The sequence below is a fragment of the Colletotrichum gloeosporioides genome (assembly GCF_011800055.1).
Source record: "Colletotrichum gloeosporioides strain Lc1 chromosome Unknown consensus_32, whole genome shotgun sequence".
Classification (NCBI taxonomy): domain Eukaryota; kingdom Fungi; phylum Ascomycota; class Sordariomycetes; order Glomerellales; family Glomerellaceae; genus Colletotrichum; species Colletotrichum gloeosporioides.
In genome coordinates this window covers 604,243-624,243 of record NW_025544677.1, presented here as the reverse complement: position 1 = coordinate 624,243, position 20,001 = coordinate 604,243, and the positions used below count along the sequence as shown (strand labels likewise).

General features: G+C 55.8%; 5 protein-coding genes across 5 annotated transcripts; 4 read left to right on the top strand and 1 right to left on the bottom strand.

Moving 5' to 3' along the window:
* Positions 1 to 2,177: 2,177 nt before the first annotated feature.
* Positions 2,178 to 4,712, top strand: GCG54_00007233 (Fusarisetin A cluster transcription factor fsa6; the record flags this gene model as incomplete). Its single annotated transcript, XM_045407218.1, has 4 exons — positions 2,178 to 2,203; positions 2,327 to 3,002; positions 3,073 to 3,534; positions 3,591 to 4,712. The coding sequence occupies 4 exons, from the start codon at positions 2,178 to 2,180 to the stop codon at positions 4,710 to 4,712; spliced, it is 2,286 nt and encodes a 761-aa protein (XP_045266139.1).
* Positions 4,713 to 5,397: 685 nt separating this feature from the next.
* Positions 5,398 to 6,778, top strand: GCG54_00007232 (6-hydroxynicotinate 3-monooxygenase; the record flags this gene model as incomplete). Its single annotated transcript, XM_045407217.1, is given in 2 exon segments — positions 5,398 to 5,651; positions 5,662 to 6,778. 2 exon segments carry the CDS (start codon positions 5,398 to 5,400, stop codon positions 6,776 to 6,778), a joined length of 1,371 nt encoding a protein of 456 aa, XP_045266138.1.
* Positions 6,779 to 8,019: 1,241 nt separating this feature from the next.
* GCG54_00007231 (RNA-dependent RNA polymerase 6) lies at positions 8,020 to 12,209 on the top strand (the record flags this gene model as incomplete). Its single annotated transcript, XM_045407216.1, has 2 exons — positions 8,020 to 9,193; positions 9,280 to 12,209. The coding sequence occupies 2 exons, from the start codon at positions 8,020 to 8,022 to the stop codon at positions 12,207 to 12,209; spliced, it is 4,104 nt and encodes a 1,367-aa protein (XP_045266137.1).
* A 509-nt stretch (positions 12,210 to 12,718) lies between these two features.
* Positions 12,719 to 17,026, top strand: GCG54_00007230 (uncharacterized protein; the record flags this gene model as incomplete). Its single annotated transcript, XM_045407215.1, has 1 exon — positions 12,719 to 17,026. The coding sequence occupies one exon, from the start codon at positions 12,719 to 12,721 to the stop codon at positions 17,024 to 17,026; it is 4,308 nt and encodes a 1,435-aa protein (XP_045266136.1).
* A 376-nt stretch (positions 17,027 to 17,402) lies between these two features.
* Positions 17,403 to 18,961, bottom strand: GCG54_00007229 (Protein phosphatase 2C-like C10F6.17c; the record flags this gene model as incomplete). The annotated part of the gene is made up of 2 exons (XM_045407214.1): positions 17,403 to 18,417; positions 18,468 to 18,961. The coding sequence occupies 2 exons, from the start codon at positions 18,959 to 18,961 to the stop codon at positions 17,403 to 17,405; spliced, it is 1,509 nt and encodes a 502-aa protein (XP_045266135.1).
* Positions 18,962 to 20,001: the final 1,040 nt, after the last annotated feature.

The window sequence follows — 20,001 nt, the reverse complement described above, 5'->3', positions numbered from 1 at the left end:
TGGCGACTTGGATGATAGCACCTCGTCATGAAGTCGAAAGGCCTGATGGATTTTTGTCAGGCGTGCAGTGCGGTTGGCGACCGCGGGTTTATGGAGCATGATGTATTTTCCACAGCATGGCTCAAAAAAAAGGGAAACGGGCTCTTCACTGATTTTGCTGTTCTTTTGCTCTAGAGACCACTGACGGGAATGTTCACACGGTCCGGGTCAAATCTTGGCAGCCCACGGGAAAGGGATTCGGGCGATGGGGCGACGACGAGCTAAACCCAGGAATTTGTGATACCATTCTCTCGTTTCAATATCGAATACAGATCTCCACAGTTGCTTTGTGTTCGATCAACCATGACTGCACTTCAGAAACACCATGAAATAAAAACTCGTGATCGGGCCCAACGGCCGACCTTTCTTGGCCCTGGTGCCTGAGTACCACGATAATAGTGCCCAAAAGGTTCTACACACGCTGCCCGCACGTTGATTTTGGCTATGGTGGCACTTCGGTTTCATGCGAGCATCGGTCCTTGAGTGCGCCCAGACGTCGCATGAAGTAGGCCCATGTGCGACGGTGAAAACTTTCCTTGAGTGGTGCTCGCCCTTCCCACCACACACTCCCTAAAAAGGACATACTGGCGCCCTGCGAAGGTTATGTTTCTTCAGCAGTGGCTGGGGATTGGAGGACGAGGAAGAGTGTGGTACGGCGACTCGTCCCGCATTGGATGGCACCACATGGCACATGCTGGGCAGAAGTCGCTGTTTGCGTTTCACTTCACATGAGGGAGCGACCTTTTTTCTTTGACGACTTGTCATCTGGTCGCGGGACTGCTGATAGACGATACATGTTCACCCAAAGAAAATGCTTTTTGGCAACGGAGATGGGAGCGAGATCTGGATCCACCAGAGGCTGAATCTTAGTTTGGCCGTCGTCCTATGAAGTCGTGGTGAGAGTCACGAAGAGACGGCATTGAGCGACCAGCATCGGAAAACACCGAGCTTCTTCTTTCGGGGCCCGTTACCAAAGTGAGATACTCGCATCCCGATGGAGGGTCTTGGGTTGTTGATGCAACATATTTTACTTCTCTGGTTTACGTGATAACGTCGCAGTTGAATATGCAACAATACGTCGCTTAACTACCTGGATGACAGCGCGACATTCAACGATGGGCGGGGTCCCTGCCACACGGGAAGGCATCGGTTGAGTTGAGGAGAAGGATGGTCGGGGAGAGGGGACTTTGTCGCGATGAAAAAGAATCGACGATTTGAGGCGGGGCCGCAAGTCATTTCACTGAGTCGGTCGGGGTGATCCCGCCATGTTTGCGATGAGACGCGGCCAGTCTCTCGGAGATTTGATTACCATCCTCTCTTCTTCGTTGTGACATTTGGGTGTTCCTGGGAAAGATGAACCTTAAATTCGTCGTTACACGAGAGCAGCGGTTCGTCGACAAGCCATGCCTCGCATCGTGAAAGGGGGCCTTTAGTAGGCAAGTGGTGCCGAGGCATCGCATCGCGACGGTGCGTCTCGACCCGCGGAGAAGGTCGATGCGGCGGTATCGAAATCCCACCGGTGTGATCGTGAATTGTTCTGCAGATTGAGCGTTGCCAAAGATAGGAGTCATAAGCATAAAATATACGGATCTCGCAGATTGGCCGGTGGGAGAGTTGCCATGAACGATCTCACCGAACGGAGTAAACTGCCTACTGCTGCGCAAGTTAGTTACCCAGCGGGTGGCAAGGCAGCCCTCAGGAAGAAAGAAAGGGTCCAGATTCCCGCCCGTCAGCAAGAAAGAGGCCAAAGACATCAGACACGTGGAGGCGGAAGATGGCAGGGTGTTCGACGCATTCGGGGACCACGGGGAAGCTTAAAGCGGTTGTGAGAAAGCTTGTTGACGGACGCTTGCGGACGGAGCGTACTCCGAGCCCATTCCAAAGGCCCTAGCGGGCGTTCAAGCGCTGACGAGGACGATGAATGAATCCCACACGCAGGGCCCCAGGGGACTGGACTTGTGTGTGACTGACGTGCGCACATGTTTGGCATAGGGGGGTGGCCTATCCTTCTAGGGGGAAGGATTCTCACTCTCATTCTCACAGACGCACACGACTGATTCAGTCGCCGCCCGTCGCTCTTTAAATCCGAATTACGCGAGCCACTCGGGTGGAGAAGTGGCTTCGGTCTCGGCGCTTCCATGGCCGCCGACGCCGAAGCTGCAATGTCATCGACATAGTCTCAGTCCGCTCGCTCATCTTGGAGGCGGATGGCGATTTGCTGTAATCTGTTCAAGCCCCCCAGTCAGTCCGACTGTACCGCGTGTTATCAGCAGAGCCAAGACAGCAGAGCCAAGACGGATTCAAATTCACATTCTGTGGTGTGGGAAGCAACGGCCATGTCTGATCCGGCCCTGTCCACCTCCTCCTCCACCACCATCGGTTCCAACGCCATGGGCCCGGATTCCTCCTCCACCCCGACGGCCCCGCGACTCTCGCCCGCGGAGGGCTCCGAGACGCCGCGCCCGCCAGGCCAATCACACACCGCTGCCAGCGGCAGCGGCATCGGGGGAGGCAGCGGCCGAAAGATAGAGCGCTCGTGTAACCTGTGCCATCGGCGCAAGATCCGCTGCGACAAGAAGTCGCCCTGCTCGTCGTGTGCGCGCGGCGGGTTTCCGTGCTTTTATCCGCAGGCCGGGCAGCCGATCCGCCGGGTCCGAAAGACGACCATCGCGGACGTGGCGAGCCGAATCTCGGACCTGGAGAAGACTCTCACGGCGGGAGTGGGGCGGGAGCAGCTCCGGGTCCAGAGGTCGCCGCCGGTCGCGTCGTCGTCGTCGTCAGACACCCCGGGCCCAGGCGGTGTCTCGTCGGGGTGGGATACGGGGAGGTCTGTATATGACAGGCCGGCTACGGCGCCTTCATCTGGGTCTCATGCGAAGAGCCCCGGTGACGAGATTTTGGTGAGGAAGGGGACGCAGAGCCAGTACTTTGATGAGGTGCTCATCTCACGGGTCATTGAGGAGGTAAGATGAAGTGCAGTACCTTATGCTTGTTCCTCTCTGATGAATGCGCGACTGACGGGGTGACTTGAAGGAACGTGAGATCCAGTCAGTATTAACGACGCCCGGGAGCGACCCGGCTCCGCAGGCGGCGCCGTCGCCGTTCAATCCCATGGGCATCTTGTCAAGTCCAGATCTCAAGCTAGATCTGACAGAGCTGCTCCCGCCCAAGTGGGGTGCGATTGAGCTGTGGAAGAACTATGCCGAGAACATCGAGCTGTGTAACAAAATCATACACAGGCCGACGGCAGAAGTGTTGATTTACACGGCGATAGACGACCCCGCCAATGCTCACCTCGAGGCGCTGGCTCTCATGTTCTCCGTCTTCTTCGTGTCCACTGTCGTGCTGGACCCAAGTACGGTCCAGAAGATCACTGGAGAGGATAAAGTCACCGCCCTTCACCGATACAAGACGGGTCTAGAGCAAGCATTCGCCAAGGCCGACTTTCTGGAGCATCCCTCTGTCAGGCTCCTGGAGGCGTTGTCTGTCTACTTGGTGTGTAGCGTCTCATGTTGTCATAAGACTGAACTTGAACTAAGATGATACTCTAGGCAGCTCTTCGCATACACAACCCAGGCCGCGGCTTGTGGACCTTAAATGGCCTTGCCATCCGAGCCGCGCAGTCGATCGGCCTGCACCGCGACGGCACGCGCCTCGGCCTCTCCGTTTTCGAATGCGAAATCCGCCGCCGGCTGTGGTGGCACCTTGTAGCCCGTGACGGCAGGGCGTCGGAGGACTACGGCATCCAGAACCCGACTTGCTTCAACCTCAGCGTCGGCGTCAACTACCCTTCCAATCTCGACGACAACGACCTGTACCCTGAGATGAAGGAGCTCCCGCCGCCGAGGCCCGGCTGGACGCCAATCACGCTGGCGCTCATCAACATCCAGATCTCGCGCGCGTGGCACCGTCTGGCGGCGATTGCGTCTGAGTGGAAGGAGAAGCCCGTCCCGGAGTCGGTGCGGACGCAGATCGTGGATGAGCTGAGGGACTATGCGGAGGGGTTCTTGAGGCACTGTAACCCGGTGATCCCGCACCAACGGCAGTGTTTGCTCGTGGCGAGGTTCATTATTCGGAAGGTTGATTTGGTGACGAGGCAGCAGTGGCTGAATCTTGAGCACCCCGAGGCGAGAGAGTCGTTTGCAACGGAGGAAAACTTGTTGCAGGCGTTGGGCATCCTCGAGGACGGGATGAGTCTTGCGTCGGATGAGTTGCTGAGGCCGTATCGCTGGAGCATGAGGGCGTATCCGCAGTACCACATGATTCTCTATGTGCTGTGGCATCTGTGCGTGAAGCCCGAAGGGCCCAACGTGGAAAGGGCATGGCAGGCATTGGAGTACTCAATGGATCATGTGAGGCATATTGGCACAGGGTCGGGCCCGGCTGCGAAGATGACTGTGCTCGAGGCGTTGAGAGAGAAGGCTTTGGCGATCCGCCAGGGTATTGCTAGTGGTGGAGAGAAGGAGACAGAAAAGGAGGCGTATCCCACGCCCGGGGCGACTGATGAGAGGTCAGAGGTTGAAGGCGCGGAGGGTGTGTTGGACGGGATGAATGGGATGAATGGAGTTGATGGGATGGATTGGAATACCGTCATGCAGGACTTTCCGGATTGGAGCACATTGATGACGGAGTTTCAGATGGATGGACTGGCTTTTCCAAATTTTCTTGACTAAAGATTCCCCTCTCCTAGCTTCAATGGAAAGCATTTGAATTATTACACGCGGTATTCAGTGATGAAGCACATCGTTCATGTAGATGCTAAGTGGTCCACCTACAACCATTTGCAGCCAGAGAGTTTACGCAAGATGAGATGACTTCCGAGTCCAACACTCATTTGATGCCAATACCTAGGTGAGAGCATTTGTGTTCCCAACCAACGACCAAGTGCCCCTCATAATATGCTTAGCAAATACTCCGATCGGGACCAAGGGTGCCGAGATAGCGTCGGGAGGTGTCCGACATCACCTCGTCAAAAGGGCGCAGACATGCCACATTCGTGTCTTCATTGTGGACTTTGATGATGCGAGATCAAAGACGGCCCCTGGATTGGCTGCTGCAGAATCCTGAATCTGCAAGTCTGCTATCTTGACCCCATTATCAGCGACTAAGGCAGACGAATGGTGCTGCAAAGAAGACGGTGCGGGGTGTCCGAGGGGTATCACCATCTCTGGTCGATATTGCGTCACGCCGGGTTCGGCGCCGACCCACCCCCAACCAACGTTATCTCCAAACCGGAGCCGGTGCGCCCCAGAGCCTCCGGAGCATTGATAAAGTGCTGGGCCCCGATTCTGCAATCGTGTCTTGCATTCGCGTGGCTAGTGCGCATGTTCTGCATTGAGAAAGTTTATCATCGGCATCATGGGGACCAACGAACAGCTCCAAGTAGCCATCGTCGGCGCTGGCATCGCCGGCTTGACGTCGGCCATCGCGCTGAAGGCGCACCCTGGTATCAACGTTCAGATTTTTGACAAGGCGAGGGAACTGCGAGAGGTTGGCGCGTCGATCGCGCTTGGTCCGAACGGGTTGAGGACGCTGGAGAAGCTGGGCATTCACAACGCGCTGGATGATGAGATTGCTTTCCGCAATAAGTCGGGCTATCCCATGATCTACCGGTAAGCATAGCCAATGTCTCAAACCTGATTGCATGCTTATGAAGAGAAGTCACTACAAGACGGGAGAGATCGTCTCAGTTGACGAACATCACGGCGATGTCGAACCACGCCACAAGACAGCCCGCTTCCACCGGCCACACCTACAACAAGCGCTGCTCAAGCACATCGACCCCTCGCAAATTCACCTAAATAAAGCCTTCTCAAGCATCTCAAACGACGAGGTCACAGGGAGACTCAACATTACATTCACCGACGGCACAGCCACCACGGCAGACATCCTCCTCGGCGCCGACGGCATCCACTCCGGCGTGCGGAGCTTCTACGTGCCGTCGTCCCGATCAAAGTGGACCGGCTGGACGGCCTTCCGCGCCGTGTACCCCATCTCGCACCTCGCGCACATCCCCGACGTCCCAGACGAGGCAGAGCACTGGTGGGGCGTCGACCGGACGTGGTTCATGTCGAAGCTGGGCCGGGACTTGTTCTGCATTGTTGCCTCGCATCAGAGCGACCCGGACGCGAGCGATGCGCTGTACAAGGACACGGTGTGGAACACGGACAGCGACGTGAATCTGCTCAAGGAGCATTACAAGGACTGGCATCGGCTGGTCAGAGAGATTATCGACTCCACGCCGGCGGATTCGTTGAAGGTGTATCCGAATGCCTCGGCGCATGGGCTGGAGAGCTGGGTTCTTGGGGAGGGGAGGGTGACGTTTGCGGGTGACGCTGCGCATGCGCATGGTGGAGCGTTTGCTGCGGGTGGCAGTCTAGCTATTGATGATGCGTGGGCATTTACGACTGCTATTCAGCATGTATACCCTCCCGGAGCTGCTGAGCTGCCTTCGTCAAGGGACATTGAGAGGGCTTTGAGGCTGTATGAGAAGACAAGGAAAGCGCATACAGATCGAGTGCTTGATACGGTGCATTCGACTAATAAGAAGAAGGTGGAGAGGGTCGGGATTGTTGAGACAGACGAGGGACTGAGGGCGAGGATGAAGAATCGGGTTGAGCCTGTTTGGATCCATGAGCATGATGTCGAGGCTGTGTTTAGGAAGGTGCTGGAAGACGAGAGGGCGAGTGAGAGGTCGAGGGAAGCCCCGCCACCAGCACAGATAGAGAGCCGACTTTAGGTGCCGCATACTTATAGAAGTCCTTGAAGCAAAAATTAGTTCGAGATCTCGTCGTGGAAATCAAGCAGTTAAAGTCGTCATTCCTGGATAGGACAAGCCTTGGGTCTTACCTCTAGGTCTTGCAGCGAGCATATGATCAGCAAGAAGCCATGCAAAGATGCAGGACCGACCAGCCTGTTACTGGCGAGCCTCAGTATCCTCTCAGAAAGATTCAACGAAGGCGGCGTGGTGTATAAGGGTTCCTGGGTGAGAGTTGAGGTTGAGGCGACCTCCCAACCATATGGGGGTGCCTATTTGAATCAAGCGGAATTGATGGTAAAGAGTAACTGTCGGCAGCGAGAGCCTGCTGTAAACTCGAATGTCCCGAGAATTTGCATTGCAATTTCGACAACACACAAGGTTGATGAAGACTGGGCATCACATTATGTCCCCAATCTTTCACTCTCTGATTGTTTGTCACATGAGAACGTAGACTCACTGAGAGATGCTTCAGTGAGACAGAGCAGTGAGATAATTCAGGGCGGTCCCTGCCTTAGCTGCCGGTGCGGTCCGTGCTGAATCCTGTCCGTGGACCCACATATGTCTTTTGATTGGGCAATGGCGCTACTGTTTTTCCTTAGCCCCGGGCTAGCCGCCGTTCCCGTGGTGTCTGTGCGTCTCGCCCAATGACAGAGCTTGCGCAGGCCCCACCATGCGCGCCTTCCCGTCTCGTTTTCCAGCGCCCGTCGTCCCTTCCCGCTCGCTGATGTCTCTGCTGCGTGGGATGTACCTTGTACCGCAGCAGCGCCTTCCTTCCTCCCTCTGAGTCTGTGTAGCGTCACAGTCGTCACAGCCGCTCTCCCCCTTGCGAGGTGTCGGCAGCCTGCGTTTGTTCAAGCAAACATCACCTTACCACATATTGCTCTCTCGAAGCTGGTCTCTTCCCCCGCACCAGCGGCGACTCTGCCTCACCAGCTCGTGGCACTGTGTCGCATTCGCCCTCGACCTCTCCATCTCGAGCTGCCGTACCCCGCCGCCTCGCCTTCCCCCCGTTGCGCCCAACGGCTAAAGACCCTCCGTTCGATTGCGCCTCTCGACATGGCACAGCCTTGCCGCAACTTGGTGCTCCGACGACTGCCATCATGATCTTCTGGACTAATAGGTCCATCTGAAATCCACTGAGGTACCCTTCTTTCCCTGATGTTCTTGGCTGGAGACCGAAAAATTGACTTCTCCCTACCCTTCTAGACCTCGTCGCAACCATGGCACCGCATACCAAGCCCGCCCACGCCCAGTCTGCACCGAGAACCCCTAAAAAGCCGAAACATATCGAGCGACTCGCCGAGACCATCGACAAGCTGAACCGCGATTACAACCTCGCCATCGAGATCCCTGACCGTACCCTGACCCCGAGACACTCCGAGCGCCGCCGCAAACACGATGCAGCTTTCGCCCGGAGCGACAAGATTGTGTGCTGCATCCGGTTCCACTGCTTCCAAAACACTACTCTTCTCGACAAGATATTGCATGCCTTCCACTTAGAGGCTCGTGCCGCCAGCCAGAAATGGATTCGTTTGTCCGACTGTTACGACCCCGTCCCTGCCACAGCGAGACGACCAATAGCCGAATCTCCGGGAGAGGTGTTGGAGCTTCAAGAGATTCTAATCAGCGTGCTGGAGAAGGCTAAGCCACAGGACAGGGAGGATATTCCCAAGCCAAGACCCTTTGCGCGTGCCCAGAGCGGCCCGGCAGTCTACAGTTCCATCGAGGTTCCCAAGTCTAAGAGAAGGCCGCCCGAGGACACGAAGGACTCCCCAAAGAGGGTCAAAGCTAGCCCGGCGGTTGACGAAGAAATTGACGAAGCTATTGCCGATGCTTTGGATAAGGTCCCTAGCCGCTCCCGATCTGCCAAACCTGATTTGCCCTCAGCCAAGTTCGCCAGAGACAATCCGTTCAGCGACATCACGCCTAAACCTTTGTCGAATGTGCTCCCGCCCCTACGGGAAAGCGTGTATGCTGCTGCCTCCGTCGCAACATCGGCCACCACCAGCCGGGCTTCGCTATTCTCTGCCGCGAATGAGCCTCCTCCTAGTACTCAAGAGACAGTCCCAGCGCCAAGCTATGAGGCAAGGATACGAGGACCGGTACTCTCGCAGGAGCCCAGATCTTCTCAGTCACAAGACCCCTTCCCAGCTTCGTCAGGTCACTTGGATGCTCTCAACGTCTCCTTCACGGAGCATGAGGCTGAGGTGTCATCAAGGCTCTACACCAAGCCGCCCGGCTATGTACCCACCCCGGGCGACAGCTCCCCCGGTCTCACAACGATTTACTCGGAGATCTCAGGTCTTGATGACCCCGCCCTGTACCAGCCAATTATGAGCCCATCAAAACGTTCAGAGCCAGTTGACCTCCAGTCCCGGCTTATCGCCACCTGGCGTGAGTTTCTCGGCCCTTGCCCTTGTCGCGCTGTGGCTACTGCGCTCAACTCATACTACTGAGCTTCTGTACTGACAATGCCCTAGCCAGATTCCCGGCATGGCTCAACCGGGCTCCTTTTGCTGTTGCGTGGGAGATCACCCGTATCGCACTCCACTGCGGTGTCGACCTTGGTGAAACCCTCATGTCTTACGATGAAACCTGGATCAACTACAATAATCTCTGGAAAGCGCTGCTCGCACACCCATCGTTCGCCGGCAAAGCTTTCCCTGAGAGACCTACAGCGGATGCTTGGACTGCAGGTCTGAGTGGCTTCAAGTCTTCTCGAGGACAGCACGTCACTTTCACGGCCTCACTTGTACAAACCAAGAAAGTCAAATCCGGGCCAATCTTCTCTTTGGCAATGGAGCCAATCGCGTTAGACCAGGGCTGCCGCCTTCACCGCCGATTTGGATCCGACCGATTTATTGAGCTTGTCATCCCGTCCCCGAACTCTTGGGAAACGCCCATTAATAATCCCAAAATCTCCGAAGAAGTTATTGATTGGTTCTCTTCTCGGCTGCATTATCTCGCCGGCCGGCAATGGCGCGCTTTCTATTCAAGAGACGCAGGGTACAAGACGCCACAGACCAACGTAAGCCTTGGTCCTGACCCCAAGCCCATCTTTCGAGAAAAGATAAGTCTTTTTGCCGAAAATGGAAACAACTTCCATGCTGCTATCCCCATGAGTTCAATGCCTATGGAAACTCCTAGTGAGCTCAGGGTCAAGCTGGAGGTGCGAGACATGCTCGACTGGCTCTTGCAGTTGGACTGCAACGAACATCAGCCGTACCTCAAATTATTTGCCCGCATTCAGCTTGGACTCAGCAAAACAACCCCGATTGTTGTCCTGAATCGCAATCAGATCCGTCACCAGGAGAAAGACATGCTGTCGCCAATCGGAAAAGTAATGAACGACGGTATTGGCCGCATGTCACCTAAGCTCGCTCAAAAGATCAAAGATGTCCTCGGGTTGCAAGACATTCCTTCTGCAATTCAGGGGCGTTTCGGCCCTGCCAAAGGTATGTGGCTTATTGACATTAAGGACACTGGAGACGACTTGTGGATAGAGACATGGCCGTCCCAGAGGAAGTGGAATTGCGACTACCTAGATCCAGAACATCGTACGCTCGAAATCAAGAGCCACGCAGCCGAGCCTCGATCCGCAAGTCTCAACATCCAATTTCTTCCTGTCCTAGAAGACCGCGCCGTAGACAAGCCAGTCATGAGGAAGGCCATCGGAGACAGTCTCGTAGATGAACTCAACCGCGAACTAGAAGGCCAGAAAAATGCCATGAAGTGTCCGGTACAGTTTCGACAGTGGGTGAACGAAAACTCCATCGGTCGGAAGCAACGCTTGATCCACAACAGTGTGCCCTTTCTGGCCGGCCTCCCCGACTCCAACGAGGAAACGATGAACTTTCTCATTGACGGCGGCTTCGAGCCTTCCAAGCAGAAGTTCATTCAGGACATCGCATGGAATCTTCGTCGCCAAAAGTGCGAGAACCTGAAGAAGAAGATGAGCATCAAGATTCCCAACTCTGCCTACTTTTACATGGTCATCGACTTTTGGGGTGTGTTGGAAGAAAACGAAGTGCATCTTTGCTTCTCATCCAAGTTCCAGACTGAATCCTTTTCCGACTCTATGCTACACGGGTGCGATGTTCTCGTGGCCCGATCTCCTGCACACTTTGTGAGCGATGTCCAGCGGGTAAAGGCAGTCTTCAAACCAGAGCTTCATGCGCTGAAGGATGTCATCGTTTTCTCAGCCAAAGGAGACATTCCACTGGCCGACAAGCTGTCTGGCGGCGACTACGACGGAGACAAAGCTTGGGTTTGCTGGGAACCAGCCATTGTGTCCAACTTTGTTAACGCCAATGTTCCCCCAAGTCCAGACCTGTCCAGGTACCTCAAGAAAGACAAGACATTGTACGAAGACCTTGTGCGGCGACACGGCAAGGTCGCAGCGGTCCCTGCAATGATCAAGCAGAGTATCGCTTTCAGTGTGCGCCCTAGTTTCTTGGGTATCGCGACGAACTTTAAAGAACGGCTCTGCTACAAGATCAACAGTGTAAACAACACTTATGCGCTGTGGTTAAGCACACTTCTTGGGAACCTCGTTGACCAGTCCAAACAGGGCTTCGAGTTTACGGCAGATGACTGGAAGAGGTTCCGCCGAGAGGTGCTCGACAGCCATAAATTTGGAGACTTGGATGAGCCAGCGTACAAGAGTGAGAGTTGGTCTAGCAGAGGTAATCCTGCCCACATTATTGACTACCTGAAATTCTCGGTTGCCAAACCGACCATCGACAAGGAGCTGGAGAGGTTCCACCGAGCGATGAATACGCGCTCTAGTTCTAAGCGCGAGTTGAGGTCTCTTCAGTTGAGTAAGGAAGACAACGAGGAGCTGACAGCTGAGTACTGGGATCCCGACTTAGTCACGCCACACGATGAGCTTGAGAAGCTGGCGTCGACTATGCCAGTGATGAAGAAGGTGTTGAAGAACCTGAAGAAGGACTTGATGGCGCTGGAAGAGCAGTGGGGCAAAAGTGTAACCATGACCAAGGACAAGGACGAGCTTCCTCGCCGTATGCTCGAAGTCTACGAACTATGGTGTGCCATTCAGCCTCGGGCGGACGAGGAGCTCAACCCCTTGGCCACGGCGTATCTCAAACAGTCGTTCAAGACGGAGGAGCACACGACGTGGGCCTTGATTCGCGCCAGTACTGCCTTCAAGTACTGGTACAAGCGAAAGTCCGCCCTCCTGTGGCGCATGGCTGGTAAACAGTTGCAGCACATCAAGGCCATGACGACGGCTTCACGCGACAAGGTTCCTGTCACCGTGGTTCCGCACATATACGCAGCCTTGAGGCCCGACAACAAGTTCATCACTCAGGCCGTCTCCAAAATGAAGGAGGATGGCTCCGAATATCCTGGATTGGAGTCCGACGGCGAGGATTTTGTGGGCAACGAATAGTGTCCGTCTACACCCCCTATGTCTTTTCACAAAAGTCACCACGGTTGCGACCTTGGTGCCCGACTTTCGCGGCTGTCCGTATCGGACACTTGCTCCGGTTCGCAGCGATAGTCGGAATATGTGCCTCACAAGGGTTGAGGCTTGGAATTTTCTGGAGCGTTTCGCATGGATACCCCTTTGTGTTCGTATTTTTCAGCAGGATTTGGACATCTCATCAAGGTGTCCTGTGGGGGTTTGTGGTAAATAATAGAGCTCACCTGTACCTGCGTTTACCTTTGAGGCGTGTTGCCTGGCAGCTTACCGTGAGAACTCTGAAGCCCATGGGTCGCCAGCAGGCAGTCTGAAAGCCATGCCAGAGAGGTGGCTTTGACATAACTCCGTTGTGGTAGAAGAGTATAAAGTCGAAACTTTTGGGCCACACGCCGCTCACCCTCTTTTCCCTCCTTGTCGAACTTTCAGATCTACAAGTTGGTTCTGTCTCAGTACACCAAACAGTCAAATCCAACAAGATGTTCAACCCATACAATATCCGTACGTCATTCCCAACCAAGAACACGGCGCAGCCGCAGTCACCCTCTTCATCGTCGTCATGGCGGAAGGACGCCGATCCCTCCAAGCGTAGCAAGGAGACCGCGGATTCGATCACATACTTGGACATCCCTAAGCCCGTCAGCTCCATCATGGCAGACAACAGGCGTCTGAACGGTACCCCGATGGACGCCAAGTACACCAAGGACGAAGTCAAGGCCGCCGTCCGCACCCGCAGAGAGAACAGAAAGAACGAGGAACGCTTGAACCAGCAGAGGAAGCAGATCCTGGCCAAAATGCAATCGGACAAAGGCCTTACACGCTACTTCTTCTCCGTCTTCCCTGACGGTGCGCCCATCCCCGGAATTACGGCCCTGGAGGACTGCGTCTACGGCATCCGCCAATCCGAGGGTCGCGAGATCGACACGGAGATCACTGAGGCCGAGGTCTCCCGCGCCCTGGAGCTTTTCGCCGACCAGGTCAAGTGGCACAACGCCAGCCTCACGCCTGTCGGCACGGTCAGTGAGGAGTGCGTCAAGGGCTCCACGGCGGACACGCTTACGATGTGGCTTGAGACCCTACGGCTGCGACGGAAGCTTTCCGAGACGGTGGAATATTCTGAGGGATTGACCCTGCAAGCGCGAATTGATAAACTGGTAGAGCAGAGAGTCCGCGCCACAGTAGAGAAGCAGAAGGCCGCGTTGTATCCCGAGGCGAGTGGGAGCGGACCCCCCAAGAGGGCCACCAAGTGGCCTGAAAGCCGGTTCCAACATCACAAGCCCAGAGGCTGGAACACGAAGCCCACGTCACAGGAACGGATTGAGGCGTGGGCTGCGTGGGAGCGCGCCAATGACCGTACGGACGCGCGGATCAAGCGTCAGAACGAGAAGACCGCGAAGCAATTGGACTGGGAGTTGGATCAGGAGCATGCGGCTACGCTGAAGAAGGTGTTTACCCCGACCGATGAGGAGCTCAAGGGGCTCAAGCGCTCCCTGAAGCCGGAGACCTACGGGCTCGCCAAACCCAAAGACAACCGTGGCGACGGTGTGGAGAAGATTATTGAGCACCTAAAGGGCGGTTCTAATTCTTGGTCGACCGACGGCAATGACGGTTCGGAGCAGCAGCGTACAGAGCAGCCTTTGTTCTATTCGCCTACGAAGGAGATTCTTGATACTTTCAAGAAGGCCTGGGGTATGCCTCTGATCAAGTCAATGTTCTCCGAGATGTCTCCCCAAGAGACTGACGGCAAGGGAAAGGGCAAAGCCGTCGACCGCAGTGGAGCCGAGGATGCTGCCTTCAAGAGAGAACGCAACCTACAGACCTTCGAGGCTAGACAACGCCAAATGGAAGAAGACCTTGTCGTCGATAACGGTGACAGGGAGCATTTCCTGTCAGATGTGTTCCATGACCCGCATTGGACAGGCCGCTCCAACCAGGACAGTTTCCTGAGAGGCTGGCCCCAACGTTCGAACGAGACGATGATGGCGGTGATTGGACGCGCTTCAGATCTCTCAGAGCAAGAAAAGCAGTGGAAGCGCAAGCAGCACTGGGCTGATTCGGCTGTGCAGATGGACGTTCAGCTGCAGAGGGTAAAGCGGCTGCGGGAGCAGCTCGCGAGTGAGAATGCTTCGGCTTCAAAGAAGGCCAAAACTGAGGCTGAGGCCGAGTCCAACGAGCGTGTGCGCCAGAACTTCAGGGCCGGCTTCGAGAAGTGGAAGAGTGAGAACGTTAAGCGCGTCACTCTGGCGGAGGCGTATCAGCACTTGTTCAAGGGCAAGGACAGCAATGCCGAGGTCGACCAGACCAACACCTCTGAGGAGAAGGCCACCGGGAAGCAAAAGGTTGACGTTCCTTACGTCGCGAACCCCCCCATGACTTACGCGCCACGCCGTCAAGTCTTTCCCACGTCGAACGACAGAAATGAGGATTCTGAAAAGGGAGACGCCGTGTCCTGCAACCCCTGGGCTTCTCCTGAGAGGCAGCTTCTCAACCCGGAGGCCCGCGACAATTTTCATGAAGGTCTTGCCTCTGACGTCTTTGTTTCAGATCAGGAGCCTAAGGATGATCTGAAGCCTATGGCGATGTTTGAGAAGAGGCCTAACGTTAGTGCTGCTAAGCAGTCGGCTGCGGCCTGGATGCATCAGGGTCCGACGCCGCCCGCGGTGACTAGCGACGGCCGGTCTCAAAGTGAAGCTTACCATGAAATGATGAGGAGGAATAAACTCGCCGACGAGAGGCTACTTCAGCAAACGCAGAGGGCCGCGAAGGCCTTGAAGGACCTTGAACAAGGCAAAATAGGATATCGGGGAACTTATTTTGGGTTTCATCATCCTCCGCCCCAGAACCCATACGATACATCCTCTTTGAGAGAAGCAGCCCAGACTCCGGCGGGCCCCAGTTCCCGTCTCGGGAAGCAGAACGAAACGGAGAAAGCTCCGGAGCAGGAGAAGAACAATCAGGGCAGTGGGGCCGAAATGACCTCCGGGGACCGTCCAATCTGGCCGTCCGAAAGCGATTACCGACAGCTTTCACAAAGACATTACCCGACACCCAAGCGGCCTTCGCTCTATGTGGACACCCTTCGCGGGCAGTTTCCTGCCGTAATCGCTGAGTCGTACGGCTCCTGCAATACTCCCCCGTCGCCAACCGTCTCGACAGAAAAGGCTCGAATGCCGGTTTCACCGTTCCCACAGCCCGAGAACCGGACCGAAGCTAAGAAGACCCCCGATCAAGAGAAGAACGGCCGTACTTCCTGCTCCTACAATCAGCATCCCTCTCTCGACCTCAAGCATCCTACCCCGTACAGGCCCAACTATACTTCTCCGTACGCGCCCAACTGTACTGGCCCGTCGCCGCCCTACTATGCTAACTGGATGAACTATGCTTCCCCGTCGACACTCAACTACGCTGCCGTCCCGGCATTCTACTCTGCTACCCCGCCGATTAGGCCCAGCTATCCTACCCCGTACACGTCCACCCATCCTCTCCGGCACACAGCCTGCTATGATGTCCCGCCGGCACCCTCTGTTCCCCCGCCGGCACCCGTCCGGACAGAAACGACCCGAGCAACGGCTCAACCCCCTCGGTCTGCTCCTAAGCCGCCCGTCAACTTTGAGTTGGCGTACAACATACTCGCCGCCAAGTTCCAGAACTTGCACATCTCCACCGCGGCGACCGTTCGAGCCTTGAACGAGGACCTGAAGCGGGCGTCCACCTCGGTCGATAGGATGATTCAGAAGATGGCGGAGAAGGAGGCTGCTTCTTCGGATGCTCCTCGAGACGCTCCTCAAACTAGTTCTGCAACACGTTCATTGTATCCTGATGCGGGCGTCCCCATCCCCGAAGAGGCTGCAGATAGCGTTGCAGAGGTGGATGACGAGGTCGGGCTATACACAGAAGGGAATGAGCCAATGAGTTACTGTGGACCTTACGTTGAGGACGATGAGGATTCCATGAACCATTACAACCAGGATGATCCACCTACTTTGATGGATTCTGAGGAGGAAGAGTCCTCAGATGAGGACGATGAGGACGATGAGGATAAGTCTTCAGATGAGGATGATTCTTCAGATGAGGGTGATTCTTCAGAAGAGAATGATTCTTCGGATGAGGATGATTCTTCGGATGAGGAAGATGAGGACGACGATGAGTCTTCCGATGAGGAAGATGAGGACGAGGAAGAGTCTTCAGATGAGGAAGATGAGGACGAGGAAGAGTCTTCAGATGAGGAAGATGAGGACGAGGACGAGTCTTCCGTGGACGACCAAGACGAGTCTTTAGATGAGAACGAGCTTGCGTACGACGAAGAGCCTTCATACGAAGATGAGCCTTCATACGAAGATGAGCCTTCACACGAAAATGAGCCTTCACACGAGGATGAGACTGTGATGGAGGACGAGCCTGTGACGGAGGAGCCCGAGCAGGACGAACCCGAGGAGGACGATCCTGAGCAAGAGCAGTGCGCCGAATGCCAATGCGCCAACGCTTCCTGGTCCCACATCGGCGGCTACGAGGACGAGGCCTGCGATGGCGAGGACATGGTCTGCGCCTGCGTGGCATCCGACGATATCCTACTCGATAGCTGCTACTGCGTCACGTGCGAGTTGCTACGCGAGTCGGGCGCTGAAGTCCCCGAAGAAGTGGCGGTATCAGGTGCCTCCTCCGAGACAGAGGGCGAGACGACGGAGGTCGAGATTGACGATGAGGATTACTGCATCCTGGACGACGAGGACCGAGATGCCGAGCAGGATGATGAGTACGAGTGGGTTGGCGAGGATGAGTTTGCCTAGAGGGCTGTGGGTTCTGTCGAGTTGTATGCTGAAGTTGTCAGGGGATCAGTAGTACGAGTCAACAAGTTTAAACCCACGCCTCTGACATGATTAAATGTGACCATGATGAATCCTCTGTGATTGATTTCGAAAAGCTGTGAACACCCAGACTAAGGGAGCTTGTTTGCCATGAATCGTTCTTATTGTATTGTTTTTCTACTTTTCCTACTTTTTGCATGTTTTTATCGTGTCTTAGTGGTGTGAGATCTGAAACACCTCACCTCATGGTGTTGGCAGCCATGGCAGCTGCATCGTACGGAGGAAAAGCCCATAAGCCTATAACGCCAACCGAACCATTTCATATCCGAGTAAATCCTTCATGATCAAACGCCAACCATCAGCTCGACTTCGCGGGGTCTTGGAAGAAGATGACCTGCACTGTGACATCGTCTCTTACACTACGCGACAGGGGAGGGTACGCGAGGGCGACACCGGTGAAGAGGGTTCTGCGAGCGCCTCCGAGGGCGTTCTTGATGAGATGGACGGCGGCGTTGTCGAGATCCTCGACGACAAAGTTCTCAGGCTTGGCGTACCAGTTAGGCCAGCCGTAGGTCAAGTCGAGCTCGCTCTTCTGGCCGGGTGTAGCGGCGAGCTTGTCCTGTGGCGTCTGCTTACCGGCCTTCTTCGCCGCGATCCATTGCGAGACGCACTCCACGGCGTCCTTTGACGAGATGTGGTCCCACAGGCCGTCCGACGCAAGGATAACAAAGTCAGGGCTCTCAATCTTGGTTGTCGTGACGACAGGCGCGGCGGTCATGTAGGGTGCCGTCTTGGTCTTGGGGCGCGGGCCGGTGCCCCAGAAGTTCTGATGGATATGAGTGATGAAGTCGTTGTCCCACTTCCAGCGATGGTCGCCAAAGGCGCGTGTGACTGCTATTCCGAACAGGCGCCCTGATTTGGGATCGATCATGTCAGCCTCCTCACCGGGGTGCTCCTTGGCGAGCCGGTCGAACTCGTCCTGGTTGCGGCCGTTCTGGTCCTTGGAAAGCTCAAGGGAGGAGTAGGAGGTGGCGCCGGCGGGAATGGAGCCCAGAACGGCGCGGGAGTCACCAGTGCAGGCGACGCGGAGGGTGGAGGTGACGGGGTCGAAAATGGAGAGGAGGGCGCAGGAGCCGGCGATGACGGGGGCAAGGACGGAGGTCACGCGGGAGTCGGCGGTCTCGCAGGTGCCGGCTTTGAGGCCGTCGACGGCTTTCTTGGCGTTGGCGAAGAGAAGGTCGTCGAGGTTGGTGAAGGCCTTGACGATCGTGGTGTCGATGGTGCTGTCTGGCGTGCCCTTGGGAAGCTGGGATAGAGGGGCGGAGACGGCAGGGATGAGGGCGTCCTTAAGCACGACTGAAGTTGCCCATCCGCTGTTTTGGGGTCAGTAAGGTGTGGCGGAGAAGAGAATGGGGGCACTAACGCGTGACCATCGTAGACTCCGTTAAAGAGCGTCTCGGACTTGCCCACGCCGGGAGCCAGGGAGAAGGCCATCATGTCCTCGACGGGGTGATTGCTCGCGACTCTGGCGGCGTGAACGTGGGTGTTTTTGCCCTCGGCCGTGAATGAGCCGACAAACACATCCTCGCGAAGCTTCGCATCTGCCGTTTCGAAGCTGCCGCTGTCGACGGGCGACTCGGTCAGGGCGTCGAGGTCGACAGGGCCGGAAAGCGTGGGAATAGCGCCGCTTTTGCTCGTCTTCTGGTACTCTGCGAGCTGGTACCCGACACCGCCTGCGAGGACTACAGCGACGGCTGGCAGCACGCGGCTTGACGACTTGGGCTTCGGAGGGCCGCCGGCCGAGTAAAGACGCGTCCAACGCGGAGCAGCACGGACAACGGTGCTCGGGGCTGAGGAGAGACGGAGGCCGACTCCGGCGCCGACGCTGGGGCGGCACGCAGCGCGCTGCAGCATCATTGTTGCAGTGCAGTGCGGTGCTGGAGCAATCGGGGTCTTTGGTGGTGGGAGGGAGGAGCCGGGGTTCCCTTGGAGGAGCGACCGCTTGGCGAGAGATGGATGCTGGTGTTGGTGTGGTGCGGCGAGAGACGGATGGTTCCCTGTTGCTGGTATGATGCGTGCGGTTGGTGTTGTTGGTAGAATGTCGCTTTGTGGTGAAGAAGGTTCGGTTGGGATTCTGACACCAGGCGGTCAGCCGTTTGAGAAAAGAAGGAAGGGAAAAGGGAAAGAGCCCCCTTGCCGCAAACGAAACAAAACACACCTCACACAAGGCAGGCCCGTTGATTTTGTCTGAGGTAAGAACGGGTGAGATTTTTGTGGCAGGTGATCGCGTGCCACTGCATTCGGACCCTTGCGTTGCGTTGCGTTGAGTGAAGGGTGAGTGCAGCCTATGAGAGCAGCGGAGCGTGAGAGTGAGCCTGTGAAGTGAGTGCGAGCCACCTGATAAGCTGTGAGATGCACTTTTCCAGTGAGTTGTTTCCCAGCCACGATTTATTTCATTCTGCGGCACGGACCGCACGGCATCTGCCCGCAAATTACTCGCTGAACTCAGCCTCAGTGAATCAAGGAAAAATGAGGGGTGATACAGCTCAAGTGAGAGAAGAACACCTCGAAGGATTCTCTTATCTCAGACTACTTCTGTGAATGGCTTAGTTGGAGGGTCCCAGTGACTCAGAGGGGGGAAACTCGTAGTGTTGTAATGTCGGTTGTGAAACCTCGTGAGAGCGCCTTGTCCAAATCGTACAACTGACACGGCGCCATATCCCCGGCTTTTATCCATGATTTTTCAAGATTACCTGCAAGAAAATCAATAAATTCACATAAAATTCGGCCTCGCGGCACTATTCCTATTTTCTAGCAGCCACCCAAACTTCTCTTCACTGCTTTCCATGCCCAGTGAAAGCTCCACAAAGAAATCACCTTCATCCCCACTCCTCAATAGACTCGATGACTGAGCAATTTCGCGATGTAGAAAATCCTGCGAAAAAGATTTCTCGTCA